Source organism: Phaseolus vulgaris, chromosome 3 (assembly GCF_051622355.1).
Source record: "Phaseolus vulgaris cultivar YP4 chromosome 3, ASM5162235v1, whole genome shotgun sequence".
NCBI classification, from domain to species: domain Eukaryota; kingdom Viridiplantae; phylum Streptophyta; class Magnoliopsida; order Fabales; family Fabaceae; genus Phaseolus; species Phaseolus vulgaris.
Window position 1 is genome coordinate 43989952 of NC_143500.1, and position 27182 is coordinate 44017133.

Below are 27182 nucleotides of genomic sequence, written 5' to 3' on the forward strand. Positions count from 1 at the left end.
AAGATTTTTAATATTAGGAACGATATTTCCTTTTTTTTAAACTCTGAATGGGCAGGGGAAGCACATCAAAACGCAAAAACCCTGGACCCTGTTCCTTAAACCCTAACGAACTTTCACTGAATCACAGTGGCGGCAGTTTCTAAATGGAATCCCTCAGATTGAAAACCAACTACCGCTGCGTCCCCGCTCTGCAGCAGTTCTACACCGGTGGTCCATTCGTCGTCTCATCGGACAACTCCTTTATCGCCTGTGCCTGCGGCGAGTCAATCAAAATCGTCGACTCCGTCACCGCCGCCATCCGCTCCACCCTCGATGCCGACTCCGAGTCCGTCACCGCCATGGCACTCAGCCCCGATGACCGCCTCCTCTTCTCTTCCAGCCACAGCCGCCAAATCAGAGTCTGGGATTTGTCGACGCTCAAGTGCGTCCGCTCCTGGAAGGTAGCGTATCGTATATTCTTGTTCTCTTCGTCACTGTTTGTTTTGGTCTGATGAATAGTGTGCTGAGTTTACTAATGTGCGTTGGCTTTAGGGTCACGATGGTCCGGTTATGTGCATGACGTGTCATCCTTCTGGAGGGTTGCTCGCTACCGGTGGAGCTGATAGGAAGGTTTTAGTGTGGGACGTGGATGGTGGTTACTGCACTCATTACTTTAAAGGTCACGGTGGAGTGATTTCTTGTGTTATGTTCCACCCCGATCCCGAGAAACAACTTGTGAGTACTGTGCTTTATGCTTTTTATTTGATTGCATTCTGCTAGTTATCATTTTGGGATTCAATGTTTATAGAAATTATGTCATCGAATGTCTTCCTTAGTAGAGATGCATGAGTTGACTACTGAACCAAGTTGTTTTATTCGATTATGCTTATGGAGCCAAAAATTATATAATATTTTATAACTCATTGATTATAAGTATGATATCACAATTTACAAAAAGACGTTTTACAAAAAGTAAGTATAGCTTTTGTCTATATGATAACCAGTCTCGGTCAACTGTATCAATAAAAGCATCTTTGGTTGAACTCAAAACAACTATTGACTCTATACAATGGCCTACAATTCATAAACATCATTACTAAACTATTGTCTAATGCCGGTTGTATCATTCTTGTCTCTTTCAATACCGTCATTAAAAAAACACAACTTTTAAGTTTGATTCACCGACAAGCAACTTTGCCGATCCACAAGTTCAACATTATCATCAAGTGGACCGTGCTTCACTAATGTTCCACATTGATGCTCTTGGTTTTATAAATTATATCCTTCATCTTTTCTATACACAAAGTTGAAGGTTGGAATGCACATAAACCAAATATTCATCCCTTTTTGGACCTATTTTGTTTATCTTAAAAGGATGATTAAGGAGTATGTGCTCCACTTCCTCATACAGCCTGAGGAAGAAAATGGCTACACACTAAACTTTAAATGTAAGATTTTTGGTGTATCTGAGCCTTACTTTAAAAAGAGAAAAGAAATCAAAGGAAAAGGATTTGGATACTTTTCAAACACATATGTGAGTAATATCTTAGAAAAAATATGAAATAAAGGTTTGCATACTTTTCAGATTCGTATCTGGAAGTATCCAAGAAGTATCTATATCCGACACAGTGAATGTCTTTTGATACCTTTTTACTTTTGAAATGTTTGGGCTTCATAGGATTACACTGTGCCAGTGTACATATTCATGATAGCAAAATGCCTTGTTTACTACTGTCTGAACCAATTGATATGCTTGTACACAATTAGATTGGAATCTTTGACCACAGTCATGTGAATTACTTATTAGTTTAATAGAAGGACTGAGATTTTTCTCTTTTTTTTCAATGGAGAAGTATAAGATCACATGTTATGGTGTAAAACAACTTGATGGATTTGTGAATTGAACAGAGTGATTGTTGATGATGTTCATGGCAGGGAGTTGATTAAACTTCCATAATGGAGTTGGTACAAATACAATATGATTGTTTGCTTGTAGTCCTTTTGATGCAAATGCGATTTTGTATATCCCTACCCTGTTCCTCAATTTTAACTATTCCCAACTATTGATTTTACGTTTTCATTTCCCATATTTAACTGATCATGGTGAATTGGTGCGCTCAGCTTTTTTCTGGAAGTGATGATGGTGGTGATCATGCAACAGTAAGGGTTTGGGATGTTTCAAAAACCAAGAAAAAGAACTGTATTGCTACATTAGATAATCATTGCTCAGCAGTGACTTCTTTGGCAATATCTGAAGATGGCTGGACGCTGCTTAGTTCTGGAAGAGATAAGGTAGGCTCTACAATTCTCTGTCAAGTTTTAATTGACTATTTTAAATTAATTTAGTCCACTGAACTGACAAATTTGTTTTCTGGTTATTGGCAGGTAGTAACGTTGTGGGATCTTCACGATTATAGCAACAAGAAGACTATCATTACAAATGAGGCAGTTGAAGCTGTTTGTGTGATTGGTTCCAGCAGTCCATTTACTTCATCTCTGCATTCATACGAGCAAGATACAAAAAAACGTGGTGGTTCTCAAACATTCTATTTCATTACAGTTGGTGAACGTGGCATTGTACGCATATGGAATTCTAAAGGGTAATATATGAAGATTTTTTCGATCATCGGTGTATATATTTCTAATATTATGAAATTTTGCACTAGTTGCACCTGGGTTGGGTTTGTTTAAGCTTTTAAAAAAGTGATTTTAAGATAGTGTACTTAAATTTGTGACTTATGATGGAATCTATGCTTTACCTCTTTATTTTTTTGTTTTTTTTTTCCTATTGACAGGGCAGGTTGCATCTTTGAGCAGAAGACTTCAGATGTTACAGCCAGCATAGATGAGGATGGCTCACGTAGGGGTTTCACTTCTGCTGTTATGCTTCCCTCTGATCAAGGATTGCTTTGTGTGACTGCAGATCAGCAGTTTCTATTTTACTCTCTGGAGTGCACTGAAGAGTTGTTACAATTAAATCTAACCAAAAGATTTGTTGGATATAACGAAGAAATTGTTGATATGAAGTTTTTGGGGGATGATGAAAAATTCCTAGCTCTTGCTACAAATCTTGAACAGGTATGGGGATGTGCATTTTTATCTAGAAATTAGTAAACTGTTGCGATTTAAAAAGAGTTTAACACTTTCAACCCAGTCAATTTGAACATATATGTACTGAAAAAAAAGATAAATTTTCTCGACTGCAGGATGTTGTATTTTATTTAGTTTAGTTCACAATTTATGATGTTTGTTCTTGTTTCCTTGGTTGTTGTAGTTGTAATTTGTGAGAATATAAGCAATGTTAACAAATTTGGGGATGAGATTTCATTTGTAGATATTTTTCATTTTGCAATTAATTACATCAACTTTGTAAATAAGTCCATTCTCAATTAATGAACATCACATGTTTACAGTAGGAAAGATTATAAAGAAATTGTTGGGGTGTTTGAAATCTCCATTTCCAAATTTGCTTTTCTCGTCAAACAATTTTACAGATTTTATCATTCTAAATGTTATGTAGTTGTAGCTTCTTAGTGAATCTAAAGTAAGTGATTCAGCAAATAATGGGAAAAATAAAATAGAAAACAGGAAGCAACAAAAAAAGGAAATCTTAGTCAATAGTATGTTGGCAAGACTTGCATAATCACACAAACAAACTATGCCCTATATTTTTTGAAACTATTATCAAATAGAAGAAATGAAGTATTAACACTCGATGAGCAGAGGGTTGACTCAAGGAGATCCCTTAGCACTTTTTATTTTCAACATAGTTGAGGAAGTGTTGTGTGTTATATTAATATATAGAAAAGCTTTTTGGTTGGGAGGGACAAGGTATAGATTGACCTCATATGAATAAATAACATACTGATCGAACATTTTAATTTCATAATGATGCAAAATATTAAACCTCAGTAATATAGTAACATGTCAAGTAGAAATAAACTACTAAATAAGTCCAAACAATGTCAAGAACTTCATGCAATGCATAAGTTTGTAATATGATAACATTTAAATAAAAAGGGAGAAATATCTTCAAATGTCCGTTTTCAAGATCATAACAACCATTTTTAAGTATTTGAGGAGGCACTTGCATTGCCCTCAATTGAATTTGATCCACTCCTAGACATATTTTACAAAAAAGATAATAGGAAGTATAAAAAATATATTGAAAACATGAATTTCAGTTTCAATTCAAAGCTCTATTACCACAACCTATTGCCACCCACTTTCCAAATTTAGTTTACAAGTTCACATGCATACCTTAAAATAAAAAAGATGGAGCTTCAAATCATGTAGAGAAAGTACAAGAATGAAGCTTCAAGTTGTGCCTAGAGAATAGAGTTATTTGCAAATCACAACACCAGGGAGAAGTTGCCACCTGTTGCTTGAGCAACAATGCACAAAGAGGGATGTGAGATGGGAGTTGTGGTGGGTGTCATGAGTGACAACGATATGGTTGTTGTCATCGGCATAGAGATGGGTGTCGTGATGAGAAGAGTAGCTTTGTTAATATCAACAAAGAGAAACAACACATGAATGAGTGCCACAAACAGCCTTAATTGTGGATATTCTCCTTTGTTCCATTTTCTCATGCAAAGCAACACAAAGGGTTATCATTTTAAAAACATGGCTGAGTTTGGCTGAGTTAATGAGTTTAGCATGATGTTCATTCAAAAATGACTCTACAAACAAGTTAATGCAAAATGGGGTGGAGGAGTTTTGAACAGATGCTTTTATCATGTTTATAGTAAAAAAATTGGCACTTGAACATGCCAACTCAGTCATGAACTAGTAGTTTGGCCGAGTTAATCTAAATTTAGCACAATTCAAAATTACTCTACAAACGAGTATACACTAAATGGGGCAGTGGACTCGTGAACTCTATGTTCTTATTAGTTAAAACTCGAGTTTTATAACCATGTTGAGATGGGTTGAACTTGTGTTTGGACTTAAAATTAAATGTTTTCAAGAGTGAATTGAGATGTATTGGGTTGGAGAAGAGCACCTTGGAGAGGTTTGCTAATTTCTTGAATTGCAAGGTCTTACATATAAATTCACTATAACCCGATATTCATTGTTTATTTTCTTTTTGGTGATATGTCAGTAACGCTTTTAGGTACCTCTGGTGGTATCATTATTATTATATAATATCTTTCTTTGTTGAGCAAAAAAAAACCTTCTAATGCTTGATGAATATAAACATTCAGCATTTGATTCTCTAACTTTCATTTTCTTACATGTCTTCCATTCTTTATTCTAGCAATGATCTTTAATGCACAAACCTACTGGAACTTTGCAGGTTCGGATTTATGACACCGCATCTATGTCATGTTCATATGTCTTGTCTGGTCACACTGAAACTGTTCTATGCCTTGACACCTGTGTATCAACTTCAGGGAGAACATTGATTGTAACTGGAAGTAAAGACAACAATGTAAGTTTTCTCCCCTTTGATCTCTCAAGATTGTTGAAAAGGCTTTAAATTTTATTTTATGGGAAGAAGTGCTTGAGGTGCTTCAGTAAGTGTTAACAAGTACCCTATTGACTTCATAGTATGCTTGTAGTTATGTATTGGGATTAGTAATTAAAAACTGTTAGTCAAACAGGTTAGGTTGTGGGAGTCAGAAAGTGCGAACTGCATTGGAGTTGGTATTGGTCATATGGGAGCTGTTGGAGCCATTGCCTTTTCCAAAAGAAAACGAGATTTCTTTGTTAGTGGCAGTAGGTGAGTATTGATGCATTTATTCCTATTTTGATTCTCAATAGCAAGAACTTGTCTATGCTTTTATCCCCTGTAAGTTCCTGCATTTTGGTTTCCTTTTATATGGGTTTTCTTATGTTCAATCTCTTAATTGCAAAATTAGTTAACATTCAATGAAATGAACATTAAAGTTGGTAACCAGAGAAAAAAGACCATGCACTGACAGTGTAAAACAATTTTACACTAACATCCAATCTCAAATTACCATGTATGATAAGTTTGTTGGCTTTTTCTATAACTTCCTTAGTAGTTACACCAACAGTGATACACAACTGTCGATGGTGCGAAACTGTTTTACATTGTCAATGCAATGCAGAACCGTTAAACTCAACATGAAATATGATACGCCAAGGTTTTTTTGTAACTATTCTTAAGTGATAATGTTATAAGGGAGAAAGACGATAATAAGTAACTTTATGTGTTTTGGAATTCTCATAATAACATTTTATCAATGACATTATTAGATGTATTGACTTCAAGTAGTTATAAAGCAACATTTAAACCTTTTGCTGTTTTCCACCTTCCTATTCTGCAACAGTGATGATTTAGTTTTACTAGTTAAAATTTTGTGGTTGACCTTCTGTGTGGTGTTTCCCTTTCTTTTAAAGATAGTAGAAGTCGAAACGCAAACAAACTTCCTATTGTTAACAGTATAATTTCATTCACCTTGTTTTAGCATTGAAATCAATATCAGAAAATTTGTGCTGAATTTAATCTCCTGTTCCTTCCCTTTTTGAGTTCACTGAATCCTGCAACACAATTTCATTTAGTCTGTTATCTAGATATTTTGCTGCTCATAGATTATTTTACCCAGACATTACAATGTGGCCTTCCTTTGTATTCGACTATATGAACTGAATAAAGTAATATGTTATTGAGTGTACTTTTGAATTCATTGGTTCTAATCCTGCAAGCCTTTATATGGTACTATTTTGTTATTTATTCCCTTTCATTGTTTTTTCAGTGATCACACTCTTAAGGTATGGAGTATGGATGGCCTCTCAGACAATATGACATTGCCAATTAATTTAAAAGCAAAAGCTGTTGTTGCAGCTCATGATAAAGATATCAATTCTGTAGCAGTTGCTCCAAATGATACTTTAGTATGTAGTGGTTCTCAGGTTGGTAATTATATCTGACTTTCAGCTTACTTTAGGCCTTTATATCATGTATTCTAATTATTTGCAGAAAAAAGTACTGCCACTTTAGTTGTGCATGTCTTCTTTTATTCTAGTAAAGTATCACCAGCTACTTACACCGGCTTCTTTCCTTTCCTTTTACATTTTTGAGTATTATAGTGTTTCTATCATAGTTATCGATGTCTTTATGTTCTACTTATGTATCCCTTTCAGGATCGTACAGCTTGTGTTTGGAGACTTCCAGATCTAGTATCTGTTGTTGTGTTTAAAGGGCATAAAAGGGGAATTTGGTCAGTAGAATTTTCTCCTGTCGATCAGTGTGTTGTAACAGCATCTGGTGACAAGACAATAAGGATATGGGCTATAGCTGATGGCTCCTGTTTGAAGACATTTGAAGGACACACTTCAAGTGTGTTAAGAGCATTGTTTGTTACCCGTGGAACACAAATTGTTTCCTGTGGTATGAGGCTATCCTTTGCTGATTTTCCTTGTAACATTTTGATTTCCTGCCAGTGTGATAAGCTTAATTAATTTTTCAGGTGCTGATGGATTAGTAAAGCTTTGGACTGTAAAAACCAATGAATGTGTTGCTACTTATGATCATCATGAAGATAAGGTGCCACAATATTTCTTTTCATCTAATATCATATTTTCTGTTTATGGGTGTATATACCTGAAAATATGCTTCAAATTTGTTACATGCATAATATTTTCCGAAGGTGAGCTCTTGAATTATTAATTAGAAGCTGTATATTGATCTGTTTAGTTTATCAATGCTGCCAAATTGTATGCAGCGTTGAACATTCAAATTATGCTTTCCTTGGTCACCCATTATTTTGAATTTTAGAGAGAATGTGATTTTTTTAATTGATTTTTTTGAAGGGTGTGTAGGTTATATTTTAGCAATGTTCACAATAAGCTTAGAAAAAAAGGTCATCCTATGATACACAACTGTTTTTGAACTTTTTTTCTTCTTTAGAAGATACTTTTTAGGTACCAAGAAAAGAACTAAAACAGGTTTTTTTTAATCTCTAATTATTATAAATTGTTTGAAAACATATCTTTTCATTGAAAAAAAAACTTTTTGGAAAACTGAAAAACAGGTGTTAAATTCACAAAATTCAGGTTTCGTAGACCTTTCCTTTTGCTGACAAAATTTGACATGCAGGTCTGGGCCTTGGCTGTAGGCAAGAAAACAGAAATACTTGCAACTGGTGGTGGTGATGCTGTTGTCAATTTATGGTTTGATTCCACTGCAGCTGACAAAGAAGATGCTTTCCGTAAAGAGGTGAGTTCAACCAATCATTCAATATTTGATGTCCTGATATCCTGAAAGTTAAATCAAAGGTTACGTTTCATGGTGATTCATGATATAATTATTGTGAAGACTTGATATTTCCTATTACATATCGTATCAATTTTATGTTGCTCTTTCTATGAATTTAATGCAACAATGAAGGACCAAGAGCAGTCACAATGTTGGAAATCGTCTGAATGGTATTTCTATCAGTAAAAGTCATTAACATCCGTTGTTTAATTGTCAGGGATTTGTGCATTTTGCTCATGTTTTTTCTAATGCAACTGTCTTGCAAGACACTTAATATTAGGATTTTATGATGTCTTTACCTCAATTATATCCTGAATTAGATTATCAAAGCTGTTTGTTTGTACTTTTTATGTTGCAAGTTTGAAATCATAGTTCACTTTTGTAACAAAGTGGTAAGTAAAGGGTGACCTATTTGGCTGATTGTTTTTCTGAATATTGCGGTTTAGTTAATGGTTATTAATTCACAATAACTTTGTTTTCATAGTTTATTTTATAGTTTCATAACTGGCATAAAATAACCTATATTTTTTATCTAAATATTTTTTTTGGAAACATGCTTTTTTTTCAAAGCTATAAAAAGCTGAATAAAATGGCTTCGTTATAATAAGCCAAACCAAACAAATGCAAAATCAGTTGCAATGGTAAACAACTCTTTATTCGGGCTTTTTTTTAATTCAATATCATAAATTCACTCACAAACTGACAAAGTTGTCCACTTCGTTTTACTTCATCATGGAGTAGTTTCAGCTCAAGGATATTTATTTTAATGACATGGAGAAGAGTGGATTCAAGAAAAGTTGTCTAAAAAGATCTTTTTCTTAAGTTCAAATGGTTGATATTGTGGTAGATTGTCCAGATATATAATTACCTGCTCTGTTTTTTTTTAGGTTTTTTATATATTCTTTCATCACAAGTGCCCTGTGTTTTAGAAAGCATTGTAATGTCTAATTATAATGCAGGAGGAAGGAGTTCTGAAAGGTCAAGAGCTTGAGAATGCTGTCTCAGATGCTGACTATACTAAAGCAATCCAAATTGCATTTGAGCTGCGCAGGCCACATAGGCTTTTTGAGTTATTTTCCGAACTTTGCAGGTTAGCAACAATTATTTGGTTGGCTGAATCTTTTAGGCATACACTTGACTGATATTTCTGCAGGAAGAGAGCGGCTGAAGATCATATTGACAGAGCACTTAAGGGCTTGGGTGATGAAGAGCTTTGCATATTATTTAACTATGTTCGAGAATGGAATACAAAACCAAAACTCTGTTATGTTTCACAGTTTATACTTTTCAGAGTTTTCAGCATCTTTCCTCCAACTGATATTGTTAAGGTGCGTTTTTTTAACCCTTCTTCGTTTGAAGTGGCGTTAAGCAACTAATCATGCATTTCTTTCATATTATGATGGTTAAATAACTGAAATGCTTGGCCTGATTTTTGAATATGGTTTTTTACTTTTATAAACCCTTACATTTACTTGTTTTGACATTGTACTATTTTTTAAAATATTTTTGCAAGGATTTTAGCCTAAGTGTACTTCTTATAACCCATGTCTAATAAATATTTTTTATGGGTTATTTCAGATTAAAGGGATTGGTGAATTTCTTGAAGGTCTTATCCCTTATAGTCAGAGGCACTTTGGCAGGATAGACAGACTTGTTAGAAGTACTTTTTTGTTAGATTTCATTTTATCAGGGATGTCGGTTATTGAACCAGAAGCTCAACCGACAGAATCAAAGACCGAGTTGCTGTTGCAGTCCGATATTCACATTCCAGACACAGAAAATGGCATCGAGGAGAGAGATCACACTCCTGAAATTACCGCTTCAAAGAAAAGGAAATCAAACAAATCAAGACATGGCTCACATAAGAAAGTTAAGAATGTAGCTTTCAACAAGGTCGAGTCTATACAACTACAGGCATAGGATTGGTGCTTTGGTCATTGTCTCATGTATACATAATGTTAATTGATCGATGGAGGAGCAGTTTTTGATTCATCCAAATTTTGAAATCTTACAGTCATTTGATTATATGTAAGCGTAGCTGCTGTAATTGTATCACTATTGGTTCTTCGAGTTGATTAGTTTTCCGTTTTTGCTCTCAACACTATATTCGGAATATTTCTTCTGCTGTCTAACGAAAGTTACTGTTGTTGAGAGACTGCTGAGGCACTGTCAACTGTTGCATGAAAAAAAGTAATTTGAAGCAATTGCACCAAATTTGACCCACAATTCTTATGATGTTCAGTTCCTTGTTACTTGCCTTAAATTAAAAAAATACAAGAGAAAAGCCAACATTTAGAAGGAGTACTACTGATTTCCTTTATGTTCTGAATGAGTTTTATGTATACCTGATTTATTTATTAGCCGTATGGCGGTCAAGAACTGTCGTATTCCATGTATTTTATGTACTTTTGTGCCTTTGAAGCAGTATCTTGTTTCTAGTGCTAGGCAAAGATTGTCATTGTCGTGATCCGTGTCCTGTTTCATCGCATTGTAGTGAAATTAGATGGATTAAACACGAGGGAAATTCAGATAAAGAATTTGTAAACATTGTATGCAGATTAAAGTTTTTATCTCTTATGGTAGCCAGAATAAAACAGGAAAACTATTTATTAAGACTTTCCTGTGGGTTAACATATAAAAAGTTTTTAAATCTGGTAAATGCGAAAGGTCGAAAGCCTTTTTAGGTCCATTTAAGGATTACAATTACTATTGGATAAACTTTTAGTGGTTGAAAAGCACTGATATTTAAATTTAACGTTTTCTTTTTATATGTTAATCCACATGAAAGTCTTAATAATTTGAATCCCCACTTAATTAGTTTAATTTTGATATGCTTTTACTGTGTCTAGTCACTTTTGACTTCTTCGTGGGGGCATTATTGTCCACCGTGCCGTTTCAGTTAACAATTTATATAATTAAATTATTTAAGTTAACACTTTAACTATATAAGAATTTTGAAGATTTTTAAACTAACTATTTTATGTTGAGCTGTCAGAATTTTAGAATTCTGATAAATTGTAATTTTTAGCAGTTTTAATAAGTTACCTTTAACATTAAAGAGTTACTTTTTTTAGTTCAGGAGACAATTAAAAATTTAAAACAGTTTAAGAATCAACTTAAATCTTCCCAAATAACTTTTATCAATATCATGTATTTGTGTTTAAGTTTTTATTTTTCAGTGTCGTAAGTCGGGATGTTCAAAATTGAAACGATTTAGAAAAATATGAAAATTAATTAAAATAATTTCTTTTCAGATATGATTTTTTTTCTTACACGGATTGAAAATTAAAAATCAAGCTTGAAAGTTATTTATGATTCAAATGTATTTCATTTAAAATACATCGTAAAACAAAACAATGGTAAATCTATATTGTAATTTTAATTATAAAATTAGGTAATTTGTTGATGAATGAGAAAAAGTTAGTATTATCTATACCTATATATAAAGGGGATTCCCTTCTTAACTGCTCTTAATTTTTTTCCTATTTTATTATTATATTAATATTTAATTTTATTATTGTATTATGGTCATTGTGTCATTTCTTATTCCCCTCTTCTTAATTTTTTCCCATTTTATCCTTATATTAATATTTAATTTTATTATTGTATTATGATCATTGTGTCCTTTCTTATTTTTTCTACAATATTTGGTATACGTACTGGGGCGATTTTGAATTGAAATAGAGGTGGAAAAGCGGTTATGAACCGAAAGAGATGTGGAGGAACATTTATGAATTGGAAGAGAGGTGGAGGAATGATTATGAATTGAAAAAAAGGTGGAGGAGTGGTTATGAATGGGAAGAGATAATTTATTTTGAAAATTAATTGCATAATGAGAGAGTGTCGGTTGTATGAGAGAGAAATAAATTTAATAAAATATTTGAAATAAATGGAGCAACCGTGTGAATTGAAAGAGATAATTTATTTTGAAAATTAATTGCATAATGAGAGAGTGTCTTTGTATGAGAGAGAAATAAATTTAATAAAATATTTGAAATAAATGGAACAACCGTTTGAATTGAAAGAGATAATTTATTTTGAAAATTAATTGCATAACGAGAGGGAATGTCTGTTTTATGAAAGAGAAATAAATATTAGGAGTGAGTAGTGGCCAAACGGTGAACAATTTGATTATTACTTTGCGGTTACCACTTTCTTCAATAGTTTTCACCGTTACCATTTACATCCATTTTCTTACGAATGAGTAGTTTTCACCAGTTACATCCACTCCTTCATAAAGAGTAATTGGTAATTGAGCGGTTACCACTTTCTTCCACTTCCTTATAAGGAGTAGTTTTCACCCGCTGCATCCAAAAGAAAAAAAAATGCTCATAAATTTTGACACATTTTGAACCCTCTTCCTTCACGCTCCATGTTCTTCTCCTACTCTCACCCATCTTAGTCCCTCTTCAATCACCATTGTACAACAACAACCACCATTGCTTGCTCATTCTCGCACTTTCCAAAGGTTCGAAACAGAGACGTGCTCATTGTTATAGGATTTGAACATTTTTGTTTCTATTGCTTTCTTAATTTTTTTTATATTTTTGTATGAATCCTAAGTCCAACTTTGCGGACAAAGTTTTTATGTCTACTGGTGCTTTGATCTATTAGATATTACATAAGTTGGAAGTTTGGTAATTTGTATTTAGTTTATTATTTTATTTTTTTCAACTTCTTTGCCATGGAAGATGTGGATTCAATTGATATGGTGATAGATTCTACAACTTCCAACATACAACCATTTGCATTATGTTTTGATATTGTTTGCTGGTCCATTTTTTTTAAACCTTAATTTTAATCTTGATAACCTTACAAAGTTTAAGATTACATCCAAACTAAATCAAAATTTAATATTAAAAAACAATAAAATGAAAATATAAAAAAATTAACATAAAATCTTAATAAAACTATTATCAATGATGCATTTAGATAATTTACATATATTCTCATATAATTTAATATTTATTAAAATTATATAAATATATAAATAGTAAAAATGAAAAATGCGGATACACAGACGAGTGCCCGTGTTCCCGCTAGTAAATATAATAATAATTATAAAAAAGCTACAACATATTTATTTAACAATTTATCATAATAAAATACTTTAATGTTTTTTGTAGAAATATTTTACATCTTTTAATAATAAAAATTATAAAGATCAATTAAAATAATATGAAATCGTAAAATATTGGGTTGTTTTTAGTTCAAAATTCATATTAAATTTAAATTGAGCAAAAGTAAATTATGGTTGTTTTTGGTTTGAGTGTTTAAAGAAACAAACCCTGTTGGTTCACAGCTCCTTCATCATTTGCATTGTTATTCGACTCTCACAGAAACCAGACATGTCTGAGTTTGAATCGGAAATTGCAGAGGGTGAGAGGTACCGAGTGGGCTATGCTCTCCAACCCAAGAAAGTGAAAAGTTTCCTTCAACCCTCCCTCCTCGATTACGCCAAACAACACGCCATCGATCTCGTCCAAATCGACCCCTCTATACCCTTAGAACAACAAGGACCCTTCCACTGCATCATCCACAAACTCCACACTCCACAATGGAACAATCACCTCCAACAATTCTCAGCCACACATCCAAACACCGCAGTCATTGATCCCCCCGACTTGGTGAGTCGCCTCCACAACCGGGTTTCAATGCTCGAGGCAGTCACACACCTGCAAATTTCCATCGAAAATGCCACCATTGGGGTTCCCAACCAAGTGGTCGTAAACGAACCCAAAGCCCCCGATTTCGACAAAATCGAAGAATCGGGTCTGCGATTCCCCGTGATCGCGAAACCGTTGGCGGCTGACGGCGGCGATGGCTCTCACGAACTGTGTCTGGTCTTCGACCGCGACGGACTCAACTCCTTGAGCGCTCCCACGGTGCTACAAGAGTTCGTGAATCACGGTGGGGTCGTGTTCAAGATTTACGTTGCTGGGCGGCGCGTGAAATGCGTGAAGCGCAAGTCTTTGGGTGATATATCGGAGGAGAGGCTGAGAACGTTGAAGGGGGAGGTGCTGCCGTTTTCTCGTGTATCGAACTTGGGCGTCGAAGACGAGGGTGGCGCCGTGGAGAAAACTGAAATGCCGGCGCAGTGTCTGGTGGATGAGTTGGCGAAGGCGTTGAGGGAGGCCTTGGGACTTAACCTTTTTAACGTTGATGTGATCAGAGATAGTAAGGAACCCACAAGGTATCTTGTCATTGATATCAATTACTTTCCCGGCTATGCAAAATGGCCCTCTTATGAGCCCTTTATCACTGGTTTTTTGTTGGATGTTGTTCGCACCAAGGCTAATTGACTCAGTTACAAGCCTCATCAGCATGATCAATAATGTTGTAATCTTATAACACTACTCTGTGTAATTACTTTTCTTGTGCTGTTTTTCACTCCTTCCTCTTTTGTATTCCGTTTTCAAGATTTTAATTAATAAAAATAAATATAAACAAAATTTTAAATTCCACTTTCATGTTGCACCTGTTATATTTGACTGGGGATATTGCTCATTGCAAGTTCCACTACTCATCAACTGCACTGTACAGTGTGCCCTTGGAAACCTGGTTTGGTACCATGATGTTAAAGGCATGGCATTGGTTTTTCCTTGGATAATTGGTATGAATCCTTCACTTTGCTTTGGACTCAACCACTCGTTCACATATTTCTAAGACAATCTCTCAATTCATTTTTAAAATACTATTTGACAACTAATACACTAGTCCATGAAATTGCAGATATCTCGTTCTTAAATTTTTTTTAAATACTATTTGACAACTAATACACTAGTCCATGAAATTGCAGATATCTCGTTTTTATTTTAAGAGCGATAAATGTCAGTCTCATTAATCCTTAGGCATCGGTTTTTAGGGTCAAGGGTTTTTCCTCTCCAAAAGCTATGCATTCTCTATCAAAACATTAGGGGTTTATGAATGAAACAAATGTAGATTATGAAGAAATGAAATTTGTCTAGGGTCAATGGTGCTCGCCTTATAGGCCTTGTCTTTATTGATATACCATCAACTCGGAGTTGCTTCAGAATCTGATTCTATAGGTACTTTGTGATGCTTTATTCTGCTACAGATTAACAATCACCACAAATTGTCATTAGTCTACAATAAAAAAAAAAAAAGGTTCTACCATGCATCGAAGAACAATTTCACATGGATGTGGCTGCTATGATTAGCACGCCCCTACCCTTGAGCAATACGTATTCTTGATAGTTACCCTATTAAGTCAAGGACACATCATACATTAATTTTAACAGTCTAATTACAGATTCACCAAAAATAGTACACAACATGAGACTCCAGTAACTAGATTTGTGAAGATATCACGCTATTTGCTTAATTGTAAATAGGAACTCCCAAAAATTCCGATATGTTTTATTGTAAGCCTACACAGTTATTAATGGACTACTACTCAATACATACTGAGCAGATAACAGATCATAACCGGGGTCTCAAATATTTACTTCACATAATGTGAATACTCTCTAGCTGAATAACTCCCAACAAAAAGTCTCAAGTGAGGTTGTATTCTTCGTTGTCTTCATCATCATTGTATACACGAAAGAAGTCATGCAGTGGCTGGCATCTCTTCTGTTGCTGCCTTTCCGCTAGCAGTTGCCATGGCACGCTTAGCTTCATAGTCCTTAACTGCCGCTTTAATGGCATCTTCAGCAAGCATGCTGCAGTGGAGCTTAACTGGTGGAAGTGAAAGATGCTTTGCAATCTCACTGCAGAACATCGATTATTTCAGTTCAAGTTTTCTCATAACAGGATGCATAATTACAATATATGTATCTAATACAACATGCATGATATGATTATTCAAAAAATATATACTATACTATATGCTTTAGCCAAGAGTTTAAGAGATTCTCCAAGTTAAAGCATTCAGTAATAGTGTGTTATCTTATATTGGATCTAGAGTCCCATATCTATAATTCATTATTTCTTTTAAGGTTGGAATTAAGTTTCTTCGATTAAGTGTCTATAATTTTCTTCTTTGATTGATTGATTTTTTTTAACATGTTGAATTAAGCACGCCTACAAATAGTAATTCTTAAAGGGTCCTGATAATTGTCCAGATTCAGTCTTTAAAGGATGCTAATAACAGTCTAGATTCAGTCTTTAATTAAGATCTAAAAAGAGAATAAGGGTTTGTTTGATCATAAAAGGAATTCTGGGGGTTGATCTACGGACTTCCGCAAGACTGTCTTCTCTAAGGACTTTGCCTTTTCTTGTGGTCATTAAGAAGGACTTTGCCTTGTGGTCATTAAGAAGGATTTTGCCTTTACTTGTGGTCATTAATAAGGACTTTGCCTTATACGTAAGATACATCAATACGTATACAAATTCATAAAACATAATAAATAGAGAATTGCAGTTCTGCAAATCCAAATCATGTACGTACTTCTTAAATATTACCAAACAAAATAAAAATTATAAATCATTTTCATAAAGGACTCCTTATAATCTACTGATAAGAATAATATTAATCTCATTTCATTCTAGAAATAGTCCCTAACGAGGACAAAAATTATTTTTTTATTCATCAAGGAACAGAGCTTCTAGGTCTCTATATAGTATTGGATTTTCACAACTTTTTGAAGTTAGATACTTCACATACATATAAATATACCGGTGAAGTACCCATGACTATCGGTATTAAATACGTATCAAATGTGAATATGTGAAATAAATTAAGTTTATTGGTTCTTCATAAACTATCCGGCAAGACTAAACTCCTATAGCCAGTACATAACAAAGAACAAGCACACAATAAAGAACAACATATTTTCTATCACTAAACATTCACTCCATAAAGATTCTTCTTTCATTCCAAAGGTAAGTTGTTCTATTGCCTTACACAGAAAATTAGCACAGGGCTGATATCTTACGCAAAACTGCAGATAATGTTATGTATACTTACGTATTTTTTATGGACAGAACTTCCTCCATTTGCTTTCCCTTCACCCACTCAGTAGCTGAAAATAAGATAGATACATCAGAAACGTGGTAAATGAGAATGGGACAGAATAGAATGAATTGAATCAGAAAACAGAGCAATATTTGTGTTTGTGATTACCGACGGAGGAAGAAGCAATAGCAGAGCCACACCCAAAAGTCTTGAATCGAGCATCGACAATTTTTCCGGTTTTGTCGTCGACCTTAATCTGGAGCTTCATGACATCGCCGCACGCCGGTGCCCCCACCAAACCCGTCCCCACGCTCGGGTCGTTCTTGTCGAACGATCCAACATTGCGGGGATTGTCGTAATGATCCACGACCCTCTCGTGGTACAACCGCGCCGGAACCCTAACGCCTAACGACGTCGTTCCCAAAACCCTATTTGCGCTTATTCTCAGCATCTTGATTTTCAACTTCCACCCGACGCAGAGAGACCCAGGCCAAGAAGATTGGAAAGTAATAATAATAATTCGCTTTTTTATTTTATTGTTAAGCACGAGGGATATAAATTAATTAAGGCAGTTTCTTCCTGCACCCCCACAATTTTATAAATCCGGAAATTGACCTTTACTTTTTATTTTGAAATCGGGATCTAAGAGTGTGTTATGGATTCATCGATCCGAAAGTGAATCATGTTGTTTTTTAGATGAGGTGATGTTCCGAAAGCAAAGTTTGCATAAATTGTTAATTTTTGGATTGCTGAATCTGGAAGCCTAATTTCTATTACGGATCCAGAATTATTTTTTTCAATTATGAATTTCTGAATCCGGAATGCATATTTGAATTACGGATTGACAAATCTAGAATGTTTTTTCAGTTATGAATTTTCTGCATTTTTTTAATTTTAGATTAATACTGTCATTCATGTACTACCGGAAGCACCAATCCAGGAGGTTACCGGTAGGGATGGCAAAGCGGGGCGGGTCGTGCGGGCCGGCCCGCGGCCCGCAGGTAAAAAACGCGGGGCGGGATGACCTTTTCAACCCGCTAACCCGCAACCCGCGCGGGCCAGTTGCGGGGCGGGCTAATGCCCGCAAACCTGCAAGAAAAAAATATTGACACTTAGTAGCAGCAGGGCAACCTAAACTGGATCATGCCAATTAAATCAATTTCAAACACGATAAAGGAGCAAGACACCAGTTAGAGAAGGAGAAGTAAGCATAGTGTATTTTAGAAGTTACCCATGACCAAACCATCAATTGAGCCAAAAGTTATCTTATTTTTATTGTATTATTTTTATGAAAAATTAATTAATTAATTGTCATTGTTTTAATATATGCAGATGACGGGGAAGATTATAATTATGAAAAAATGGATGAAGGTTCTACTAAGGTGGCATCCAATGTTATTGAAATGGAAGAATGTCAATAATGTTTATGTTTAATGTTTTTGAATTAATGTTTATGTTTAATGTTTTGGAATTAGGTATTTATAATGTTTTGGAAGTGGAAGAATAGTGATATTTGATATTTATCTTAATGTTTTGATGTTTGACTATATTTGAAAAGGAAGGAAAAAAATTAGGTTTGATAATAACAAATATATAGGTTTAATTTGACAATTTTTTAATAACAAAATGTAAAAAAATAAATATTTAATTTAAAAAAAAAAGAACGCGGGCTGGCCCGCAAACCTGCGGGCCAGCTCTTATGCGGGGCGGGTTGGGAATTCTAGCCCACAATAACTTTGCGGGGCGGGCCAACCCGTCCCGCATTTTTGCGGGCCAAGCGCGGGGCGGGCCAATGCGGGGCGGGCTGGCCCGCTTTGCCATCCCTAGTTACCGGAAGCTCCAATCAAAAAATTTACCAGATTTCATAATTCAAAATGCAAAAAAAAATAAATGTATAGTTTTATATGGGGACAGTTTTATCTTTGCGCAACATTATGGGGATGCAGGAAGAAAAATGTAAGGATGCAGGAAGAAACTACCATTAATTAAAAGCAAAATTGTGGATATGGACTTGTAAGCCTGTTTGGCAGGACATTTACTATCTGCACCCATGATTTCTTTTTACATCTTCAATTTAATATATATATATATATATATATATATATATAAATAAATAAATAATTGCTATTTTGAACATCAAAGGTTTTGTGAAACTTTAAGCGAAGTAGCTTATTTGGTAAGTATTGTATGTATTTTATTTTCAACATTTTTTAATGGCAAGTGAGTTTGTAGCTAATTTTTTGCGTTATTTCTGTATTGTGTTGTTTTAAAATGAGAAATTTGAAATTAAAAACTATATTTTTGGACGATACAAATTAATTGCTGTAGTATGGATCATACAATTTGTAAACAAATACTGAAAATATTTTTTTTTTAATTACATAATGGAATACAAATTTTACTGTTCGGATTGTGCAATTTTAAAGGTAAAATTTGTATTCTAGATAATCCAAAATGACAAATTTGTTTAGCAAAAGGTTTATGTATTGACATAAATGATTACATGTTTGGAAGTTGTTATAATAATTATGTTTGACACTAGGGTCCCGTTTGGATCCAGGGGTGGTACTGTTGTCGACGACGGAAGTCACAACACCACCCCGTTTGGATCCATGCATTGTTGCGGGTGAGGGTGGAAGGAAAGTGAAAGTTGAGTGAATTCTGCTTCTCCTCAAAGATGAAGAGAAAGTTGCACTATAGAGTGGGAGTGCCAAGTCATCCACACGAACTTACAATGTTGCCCTTGCTTTTGTGTTGGAATCAAGAAGAACAGTGGCCCTGCATGCATGCCCCATGAAACCATGAGATTCCTGACTTGGCTCAGGAATCGTTTGACCGTGTGTGAAACTGTGAAAAGTGAGTGAATGCAGTGGGTGAGGTAGGTGAGTGTGGAATGAAGCTGGCTATATAACACGAAGCATGAAGGTGGTTCCTCCATTCACAGAAAAGCAAAGAAAGCGAGCCATCAGAGAGTGTAGTGTAGTGTGGTTGGAGAGATTCGTAAGCCATCATAGTTTGTGTTAGGGGCTGAGTTACGTATAGCTTTCTTCATCTCACGTCCTGGGTTCATCTCTGTGATTCATCTGGGTTCATCTGTGGGTTTGTCTGAGGTGAGAGCGTGTCTTCGAATGGTGCATAATCGATTATGGCTGAATTAGAACTGGTCAGATAATCGATTATGGTGAAGATAATCGATTAAGCAAAGTTAGTAATCGATTATCTGTAAAAATTTCAAGCCATAATCGATTATCTGAAGTGTGGAAAAAGGGTCATAATCGATTATTTATTGCCATAATCGATTAAGCTTGATTTTTGCCTACTAACTTAATCGATTATCCATGGATAATCGATTATCCTATGTATATAACTGAATGGATAATCGATTATGTTCTAAATTTTTTGAAATTCTGTGTTTCTTATTTTGTTTTATGTGGTTTTCAGGCACTGGTGTTCTTCATCCTATCAGTCATCCTATTGTGTTGTTCTTGCTTAGAAGTTGTATTTTTAATAGATATTTTAATAATAAATGTACAAAGTAAGGCTGAATTTCCTATCTAGCACCATTTACACTTTTATTTCCCTAACTAACACCCTTTTGTTTTTATTTCCCTATCTAGCACTCTTTTGTTTTTATTTCCCTATCTAGCACCCTTTTATTTTTTATTTCCCTATCTAGTACCATTTCAAAAAATAAATTAAAAAATAATAATTTTTTTTTATAATTTTAATTTTGAATCCATTAAAAAATAAATATTTTTAATGTTTAAAATAGTTAGAAATATAATTAATGAATAAAGAAATGTGTTTTTACAAAATAAAATAAGTAATAAATTTAAAATGTTTAGTTCAAAAAATTATTTTTTTAAGAATGAATAAAATAAAAAATTAAACTTTACAACAACATAAAAGTTGAATATATAAACATAAATTAATATTTATTTTTATTATTATTGATGATGTAATTATGTTAATTTCAAGTAAAAAATACAAGATATAATTATAAAAAAACAAAGTTAAATAAAGACTGATATAAACATAAAAGAACAACATGATCGGAAAAAAATGTTCATATTGTCAAACACCAAAACACACATAAAGAATATGTCCCAACATTACTGGACTGTGTGCACTTCTCGTCATTAATTATGTTTCATTTCGCACAAACTATTTAATGTATTATCATCTTTCATTTATTTTCATTTTTATGATCAACATATACTTATTTAGTATCGCCTTATATCTCTTATATTTATCTTGTTTGGATTTATTTTTATATCTTTTATCTTTATCTTAATTTGTTTTGTCTTAATTTTATATCTTTTATGTTTTTAGTTATTATTTTTTTCTACCATTCTTTTTTTTTATTGTTGCTGTTTTTATTTTCTAGACTTTTTTTTTTCATTTTTTACTTCTCATTTTTAAGCATTAAGTGTAACATTTGCATTAGTTTTTTTTTTAGGATTTTGCATTTAGGATAGACACTTCAATATTACTTGTGTATCCACTATTAACTAATACTAATTGACTTTGGTTTTTTTGTAATTATGTCATGTATTTTTTTATTTGAAATTAACATGATTACATCATCAATAATAATAAAAATAAATAGTAATTTATGTTTATAGATTCAACTTTTATGTTGTTGTAGGGTTTAATTTTTTATTTTCTTCATTCTTAAAAAAAATAAACTAAATATTTTAATTTTTTTTATTTTATTTTATAAAAATCATTTCTTTATTTATTAATTATATTTCTAACTATTTTAAACATTAAAAATATTTATTTTTTAATGCATTCAAAATTAAAATTATAAATAAATAAATAAATATTTATTTATTTATTTTTGAAATGGTGCTAGATAGGGAAATAAAAAATAAAAGGATGCTAGATAGGGAAATAAAAACAAAAGGGTGCTAGATAGGAAAATAAAAACAAAAGGGTGCTAGATAGGAAAATAAAAAGAAAAGGGTGCTAGTTAGGAAAATAAAAGTCTAAATGGTGCTAGATAGGGAACTTACCCACAAAGTAATTATTTATTTAAAATGAATGGTTTATAAAAAAGATTTACAAAATTTAATTTAGCCAGAATGGAATTCAAAATTTTAAAAATATTTTTATAGGGTTTTCATTTTTGTAGATTTAACATAATTTATTAATGTTATAATTAAAAAAATTATAAAAATGTTGTAGTAATTAAAAAAAACAGTCAAAGTTTTGAGTAGAAATATGATTTTGACTTAATTTTTTTTAATTTATATTTTACATTAATTATTGGTGTTAAAATTAAATGTTATAAAAAAATGTTACAGTAATTTAAAAAGTCAGAAAAACTTTACATAAGAAATATGAATTTTTAATAATAATTTTAGATAGTTATTAGTGTTTCAAAATTAAATTGTTTATAAGAAATAATATTTTATTTGTAAATAATATTTTTACATAATACAATTAAAATTTGTTGATGTTTAGTTAATATTTTTTGAGATTGTATATAAATTATTTGGTTTGTTTATATTTATTTGTTGTTTGATTAAATTATGTTATTGAATGATAAAGTACTTTTTATGAATTTTTTTATTAAAATTAATTAAAAGTACGTTTTAGGGTAACTGTATTGGTGTACTTTTACACCGATACGGTAACCGTATTCGGTATGAATTCGGAAAGAAATTATGATGTGGCAGAGATGATATACACTTTGAGGAAACAATTGCAATTTATGACGATCTTGTTGCGGCGAACATGAATTTAATTTCACAAATCGAAGAACAAATAAAAAATAAATAATGAAGGTGCATCAGTCATGATTCTTTGTATGATTGCTTTTGGATTGAAATATTGTTACGCACGGTGCCTACTACAAGCAACTGTATCAGTGAGTCTCAACCACAAAAAGAGCGTCGCAGACAAGAATTGATGGAGTACTTGGTTCACACTGAACAATCTCGTCACATTATTCGCATGGGACCGAAAGCTTTCATTAAATTATGTGAACGAATACGGGGAACTGGACTTGTTAAAGATTCATATCGATCAACCGTGGAAGAACAAGTAGCGAAATTTCTGCACATTATTGGGCATAATGTGAAGAATCGAAGTGTGTCATTCTTTTTCCATCGGTCTGGAGAAACAATTTTTCGTCACTTTCATAATGTTTTGAGTGCAATTTTAAGGTTGGAGGGGGAATTCTTAATTCAACCAAATGGAACGGTTGTAGAACCACACATCCTTAACAACAGTCGATTTTTCCCCTACTTTAAGGTTTGTTAATAATAACATTACTTGAAATTATGTGTAATGTCTTCTTTAGTTTGTGTTTAATTAAAGTTATGAATTTTTGTTTACATTAGGATTGCTTAGGGGCCATAGATGGGAGTCATGTACGTGCTAAGGTTGCACGTGCTTATGCGCCTTGTTTTCGAGGGAGAAAAGATTGGCCAACCCAAAACATATTTGCAGCCTGTGACTTTGACATGAAGTTCACATATGTGTTAGCCGGTTGGGAAGGAACTGCCTTCAATTCAAGGATATTGAAAGATGCTTTGGGACGAGGCGATCCTTTGGTTATTCCAGAAGGTTAGTTATAGGGGATTGGGTGTGCAGAAGAATTAAAAGGTTGTAGTAGTATATACTAACTCAGTTTTCCACAATCTTTGTAGGAAAATACTATCTTGGTGATGCAGGTTTTATGCTACTTTTCATGCTACTCATTTACATAATCATATTGTTTTTAATGCAACTTTTTTACCATCTTATTACTTCGACAACATTGGTTAAGTGTCATTAATGTCTGCGTATCACAACACATCGTCATCTAGTTGTACTGGTTGTAGTGTGCAAAAACATGGTACTTTTACCCATGCTACTGGGAGCACAAGTGCCTTCATTGATCCTATTTGTGATTGTCGACAATTTGCTATTTTGAGAATAGCGACAACACACAAAAAATGCTGGAAATTTTTTTTGGGTTGTCCCAACTACAAGGTAAAATTTATTCAATTAGGTTTCAAACAAACTTAAGAATGTTATTTTAAACTTATTCATTGTTCAATTTTATTGTTTTCTTCAAAACAGATTAGAAGTGGCATGGTTCTAGGTTGTAATTTTTTCAAATAGTGCATTGAAGACGTTGCCGATGAAAAAGATGAAATTATTATCATACAACAGAATAAGATATGTCTTCTAGAAAACCGTTTGAAGGTCTCCACAAGAAGGATTCAAATGTTATTACTGAGAATGTCTTTTCTTTTTCTAATTAACATTATTATGTTCTTCATGTAATGACTTTATATTATATATTTAGACACCTACTTAATATTCATGTTATATTCTAAATTTCTATTTTATTTTTAAAATATATTCATTTTTCTATTCATAATAATGAAAATTATTATTAAAATTAATTTTATATATATTTATATATATATATATATATATAACATAACATAATTTATAAAATCATTTATAATATTAAAATTATGTAAATAAATTAACTTATATAAAAAATAATTCTTAATTAATAAAATGTTAAATAATATAATTATACTTTAATTTTAAATTATAATGAACTAAAATATGAAATAGGATTAATCATTATTTATTCTTTTTTTTATATACAAGGGTCAAATTGTAATCTCACAAACTTTACTATTCAAAATAATTTATAATATTCTTACAACTATCACATCACTCACAATTTTCAATAAACTTTCCTCACACATCCACTCTAACGTACCCCAATCCAAACAACCTCAACTTTCTTCACACTTTCTTCACACTTCCACTCTCACTCACTCTCAACTTTCCACTCCCCCCACACTCTCTAATCCAAACACACCCTAGGGTTTTGTTTGGATTAGAGGGTGTGGGGGAGTGGAAAGTTGAGGGTGTGGGGGAGTGTAAGTGTGAAGAAAGTTGAGGTTGTTTGGATTGAGGTAGGTTAGAGTGGATGTGTGAAGAAAGTTTATTGAAATATGTAAGTGATGTGATGGTTGTAAAGATATTTTGAATTATTTTTAATTGTATAAATTATAAGATTACAAATTTACCCTTGTGTATAAAAAAATAAAAATAAATGATAATTACTTTATACACATTTTATTTAATTAAAATAATTTAAAATTTTAACTATAAATAAAAGAATAAAATAATGTAGAATTTAAATAAATAAATAAAATTAAAATTTAATTCTAATTAAATTATTTTTCAATTTATTATTTTAATATTTATATTGTTAATATTAATAATACTTTTTTTATTATAAATATATTTATATTTTAAGGCATATAAGTATTTTTTTATTAAAAATATATTTAATATTTTTTTTATTATGAATATATTAATATATTTTTTGGATATTTACAGTTTACTTGAAATAAATTTTTTTATTAAAATGGAATTCTATCATTTATATTTTTAGAATTTAAATATTTAAATGGATTTTGTATTTTCATTAATAAATCAAAATCTAGATTATTATAATATATAATTGAATTATATTATTTATACTTTTAGAATTTAAATATTTAAATGTATTTTTTATTCTTATTAAGGGTAAAAATGTAAATGCTCAAAAGTCTATGTGGCTTTCTCTTCTCTCATTGCACTTTCTCTTCATACATGAGAGGCACCAAAAAAATTCCATCTTCTCCTTTCCACACACCTCCCCCCTCACCAATCACTAGAAACAAACTTGGGGTGCACTCTCACATCTGTCCGCGTGAATAGTGCACCCCTCAATGCAAACATGGCCTAGGTGATATTAGAGTAAAATATAAGATGAAGTTGATATGTTGACAAATAGAAATGAAATTCATGATATAAAGAATTGTGAGTCAACAAAATAAATTAAATAAAGGTTATTATAATCAAGTCTAATAATACTATGGATCAAATAATTAAGTTAAGTGTAATAATTATAAGTTTACATATAGTTCAACCTACCACATAGTAGCCACACATAAGGTTGATTCTCAACCTAAAATTTAAATCCCTAAGATTAATGTCAAAAAAATGTTTGAATATTTACATCTATTATAATATAAACAAAGTTATTTATAATATAACATAAAATAAATATAAGTACTCTTTTATGATTCAATTACTAATTTGTATAGTGTGACATAATCTCTTAGTTACTTTGTCTGTGCAAAATTACTAACTTGTACATGTGAGCTAGTATGATTGCTCTCTATGCATAACCTCCACACATAAGAAGGTCATTAAAAAGTCAGTGTACAATACATTCGATGATGTCACATTCTTATTTGCAAATATAGTGCATTCCATGGGATACAACAAATAAATCCCAACAACATGTGTCTATCTATGATAAGCACATAACTCCTTGAAAACTTGATGCAACCAATTGATTTTACTATGTTTACCATAACATTATTTTATCTTTGTTGAGGTATAATCATTTTCATGCCAAATAAATTCACTAATATTGTTGTAGTTGTTACGTGTTTAGAGTCACATATATGTAAAACTGTCATACTATAGGGATGCGAATGACTGTAAACATATAATTTAGTGTGGTAGTCACCTCATCAATATACATATGAAAGATGCTGGTCACTTTATGTCACCTGTCTATAAAAAAATATATTAATTTCTTATCTATTATATTTTAACTAATGTTGCAACAATAAGTTAGATTTCTACAACACATTTTCAATTTGTCTACATAAATCCCAAATTTATTTTAACTTCCATATGTAGGACACTAACTTTACTTCCCACAATCCTACAAGTACAAAATTCAATATCTTATTACACAAAGTAAACATGAATATTAAATAAATTTAACTTCGTACTTAACCACCAAACACAATCCTAACAATATATAATATAGCTCGTTGATAGCCAGTTAAGACAGATGAATTCTTTGGTACCTCTTTCATCATGTGGTGTATATGTATATTTATTAAAATTAAAAAACCATATCATCAAATCAAAATAAAAACAAATAACCTAAATAATGCATTTATATTCAAGATCTTAGGATGAATGTATTCAAATAAAACACACAAAACCTAATGAATACATTTATGT

General features: G+C 32.3%; 3 protein-coding genes across 3 annotated transcripts; 2 read left to right on the top strand and 1 right to left on the bottom strand.

Moving 5' to 3' along the window:
• On the top strand, window positions 1–10432 carry TOZ (Transducin family protein / WD-40 repeat family protein). The gene is made up of 14 exons (XM_068608705.2): window positions 1–440; window positions 532–714; window positions 2101–2271; window positions 2365–2579; window positions 2775–3057; window positions 5279–5413; window positions 5586–5704; window positions 6705–6861; window positions 7093–7339; window positions 7419–7495; window positions 8048–8167; window positions 9166–9296; window positions 9360–9534; window positions 9785–10432. The coding sequence occupies exons 1-14, from the start codon at window positions 144–146 to the stop codon at window positions 10124–10126; spliced, it is 2652 nt and encodes an 883-aa protein (XP_068464806.1). The 5' UTR covers window positions 1–143; the 3' UTR covers window positions 10127–10432.
• Window positions 10433–13488: 3056 nt separating this feature from the next.
• On the top strand, window positions 13489–14670 carry LOC137807873 (inositol-tetrakisphosphate 1-kinase 2). The gene has a single exon (XM_068608708.2). The coding sequence runs from the start codon at window positions 13555–13557 to the stop codon at window positions 14506–14508; it is 954 nt and encodes a 317-aa protein (XP_068464809.1). The 5' UTR covers window positions 13489–13554; the 3' UTR covers window positions 14509–14670.
• A 762-nt stretch (window positions 14671–15432) lies between these two features.
• On the bottom strand, window positions 15433–17656 carry LOC137807874 (uncharacterized). The gene is made up of 3 exons (XM_068608709.1): window positions 17295–17656; window positions 17139–17193; window positions 15433–15939 (listed from the first exon to the last, which is right to left on the bottom strand). Exons 1-3 carry the CDS (start codon window positions 17575–17577, stop codon window positions 15780–15782), a joined length of 498 nt encoding a protein of 165 aa, XP_068464810.1. The 5' UTR covers window positions 17578–17656; the 3' UTR covers window positions 15433–15779.
• Between the last annotated feature and the right edge of the window lie 9526 nt (window positions 17657–27182).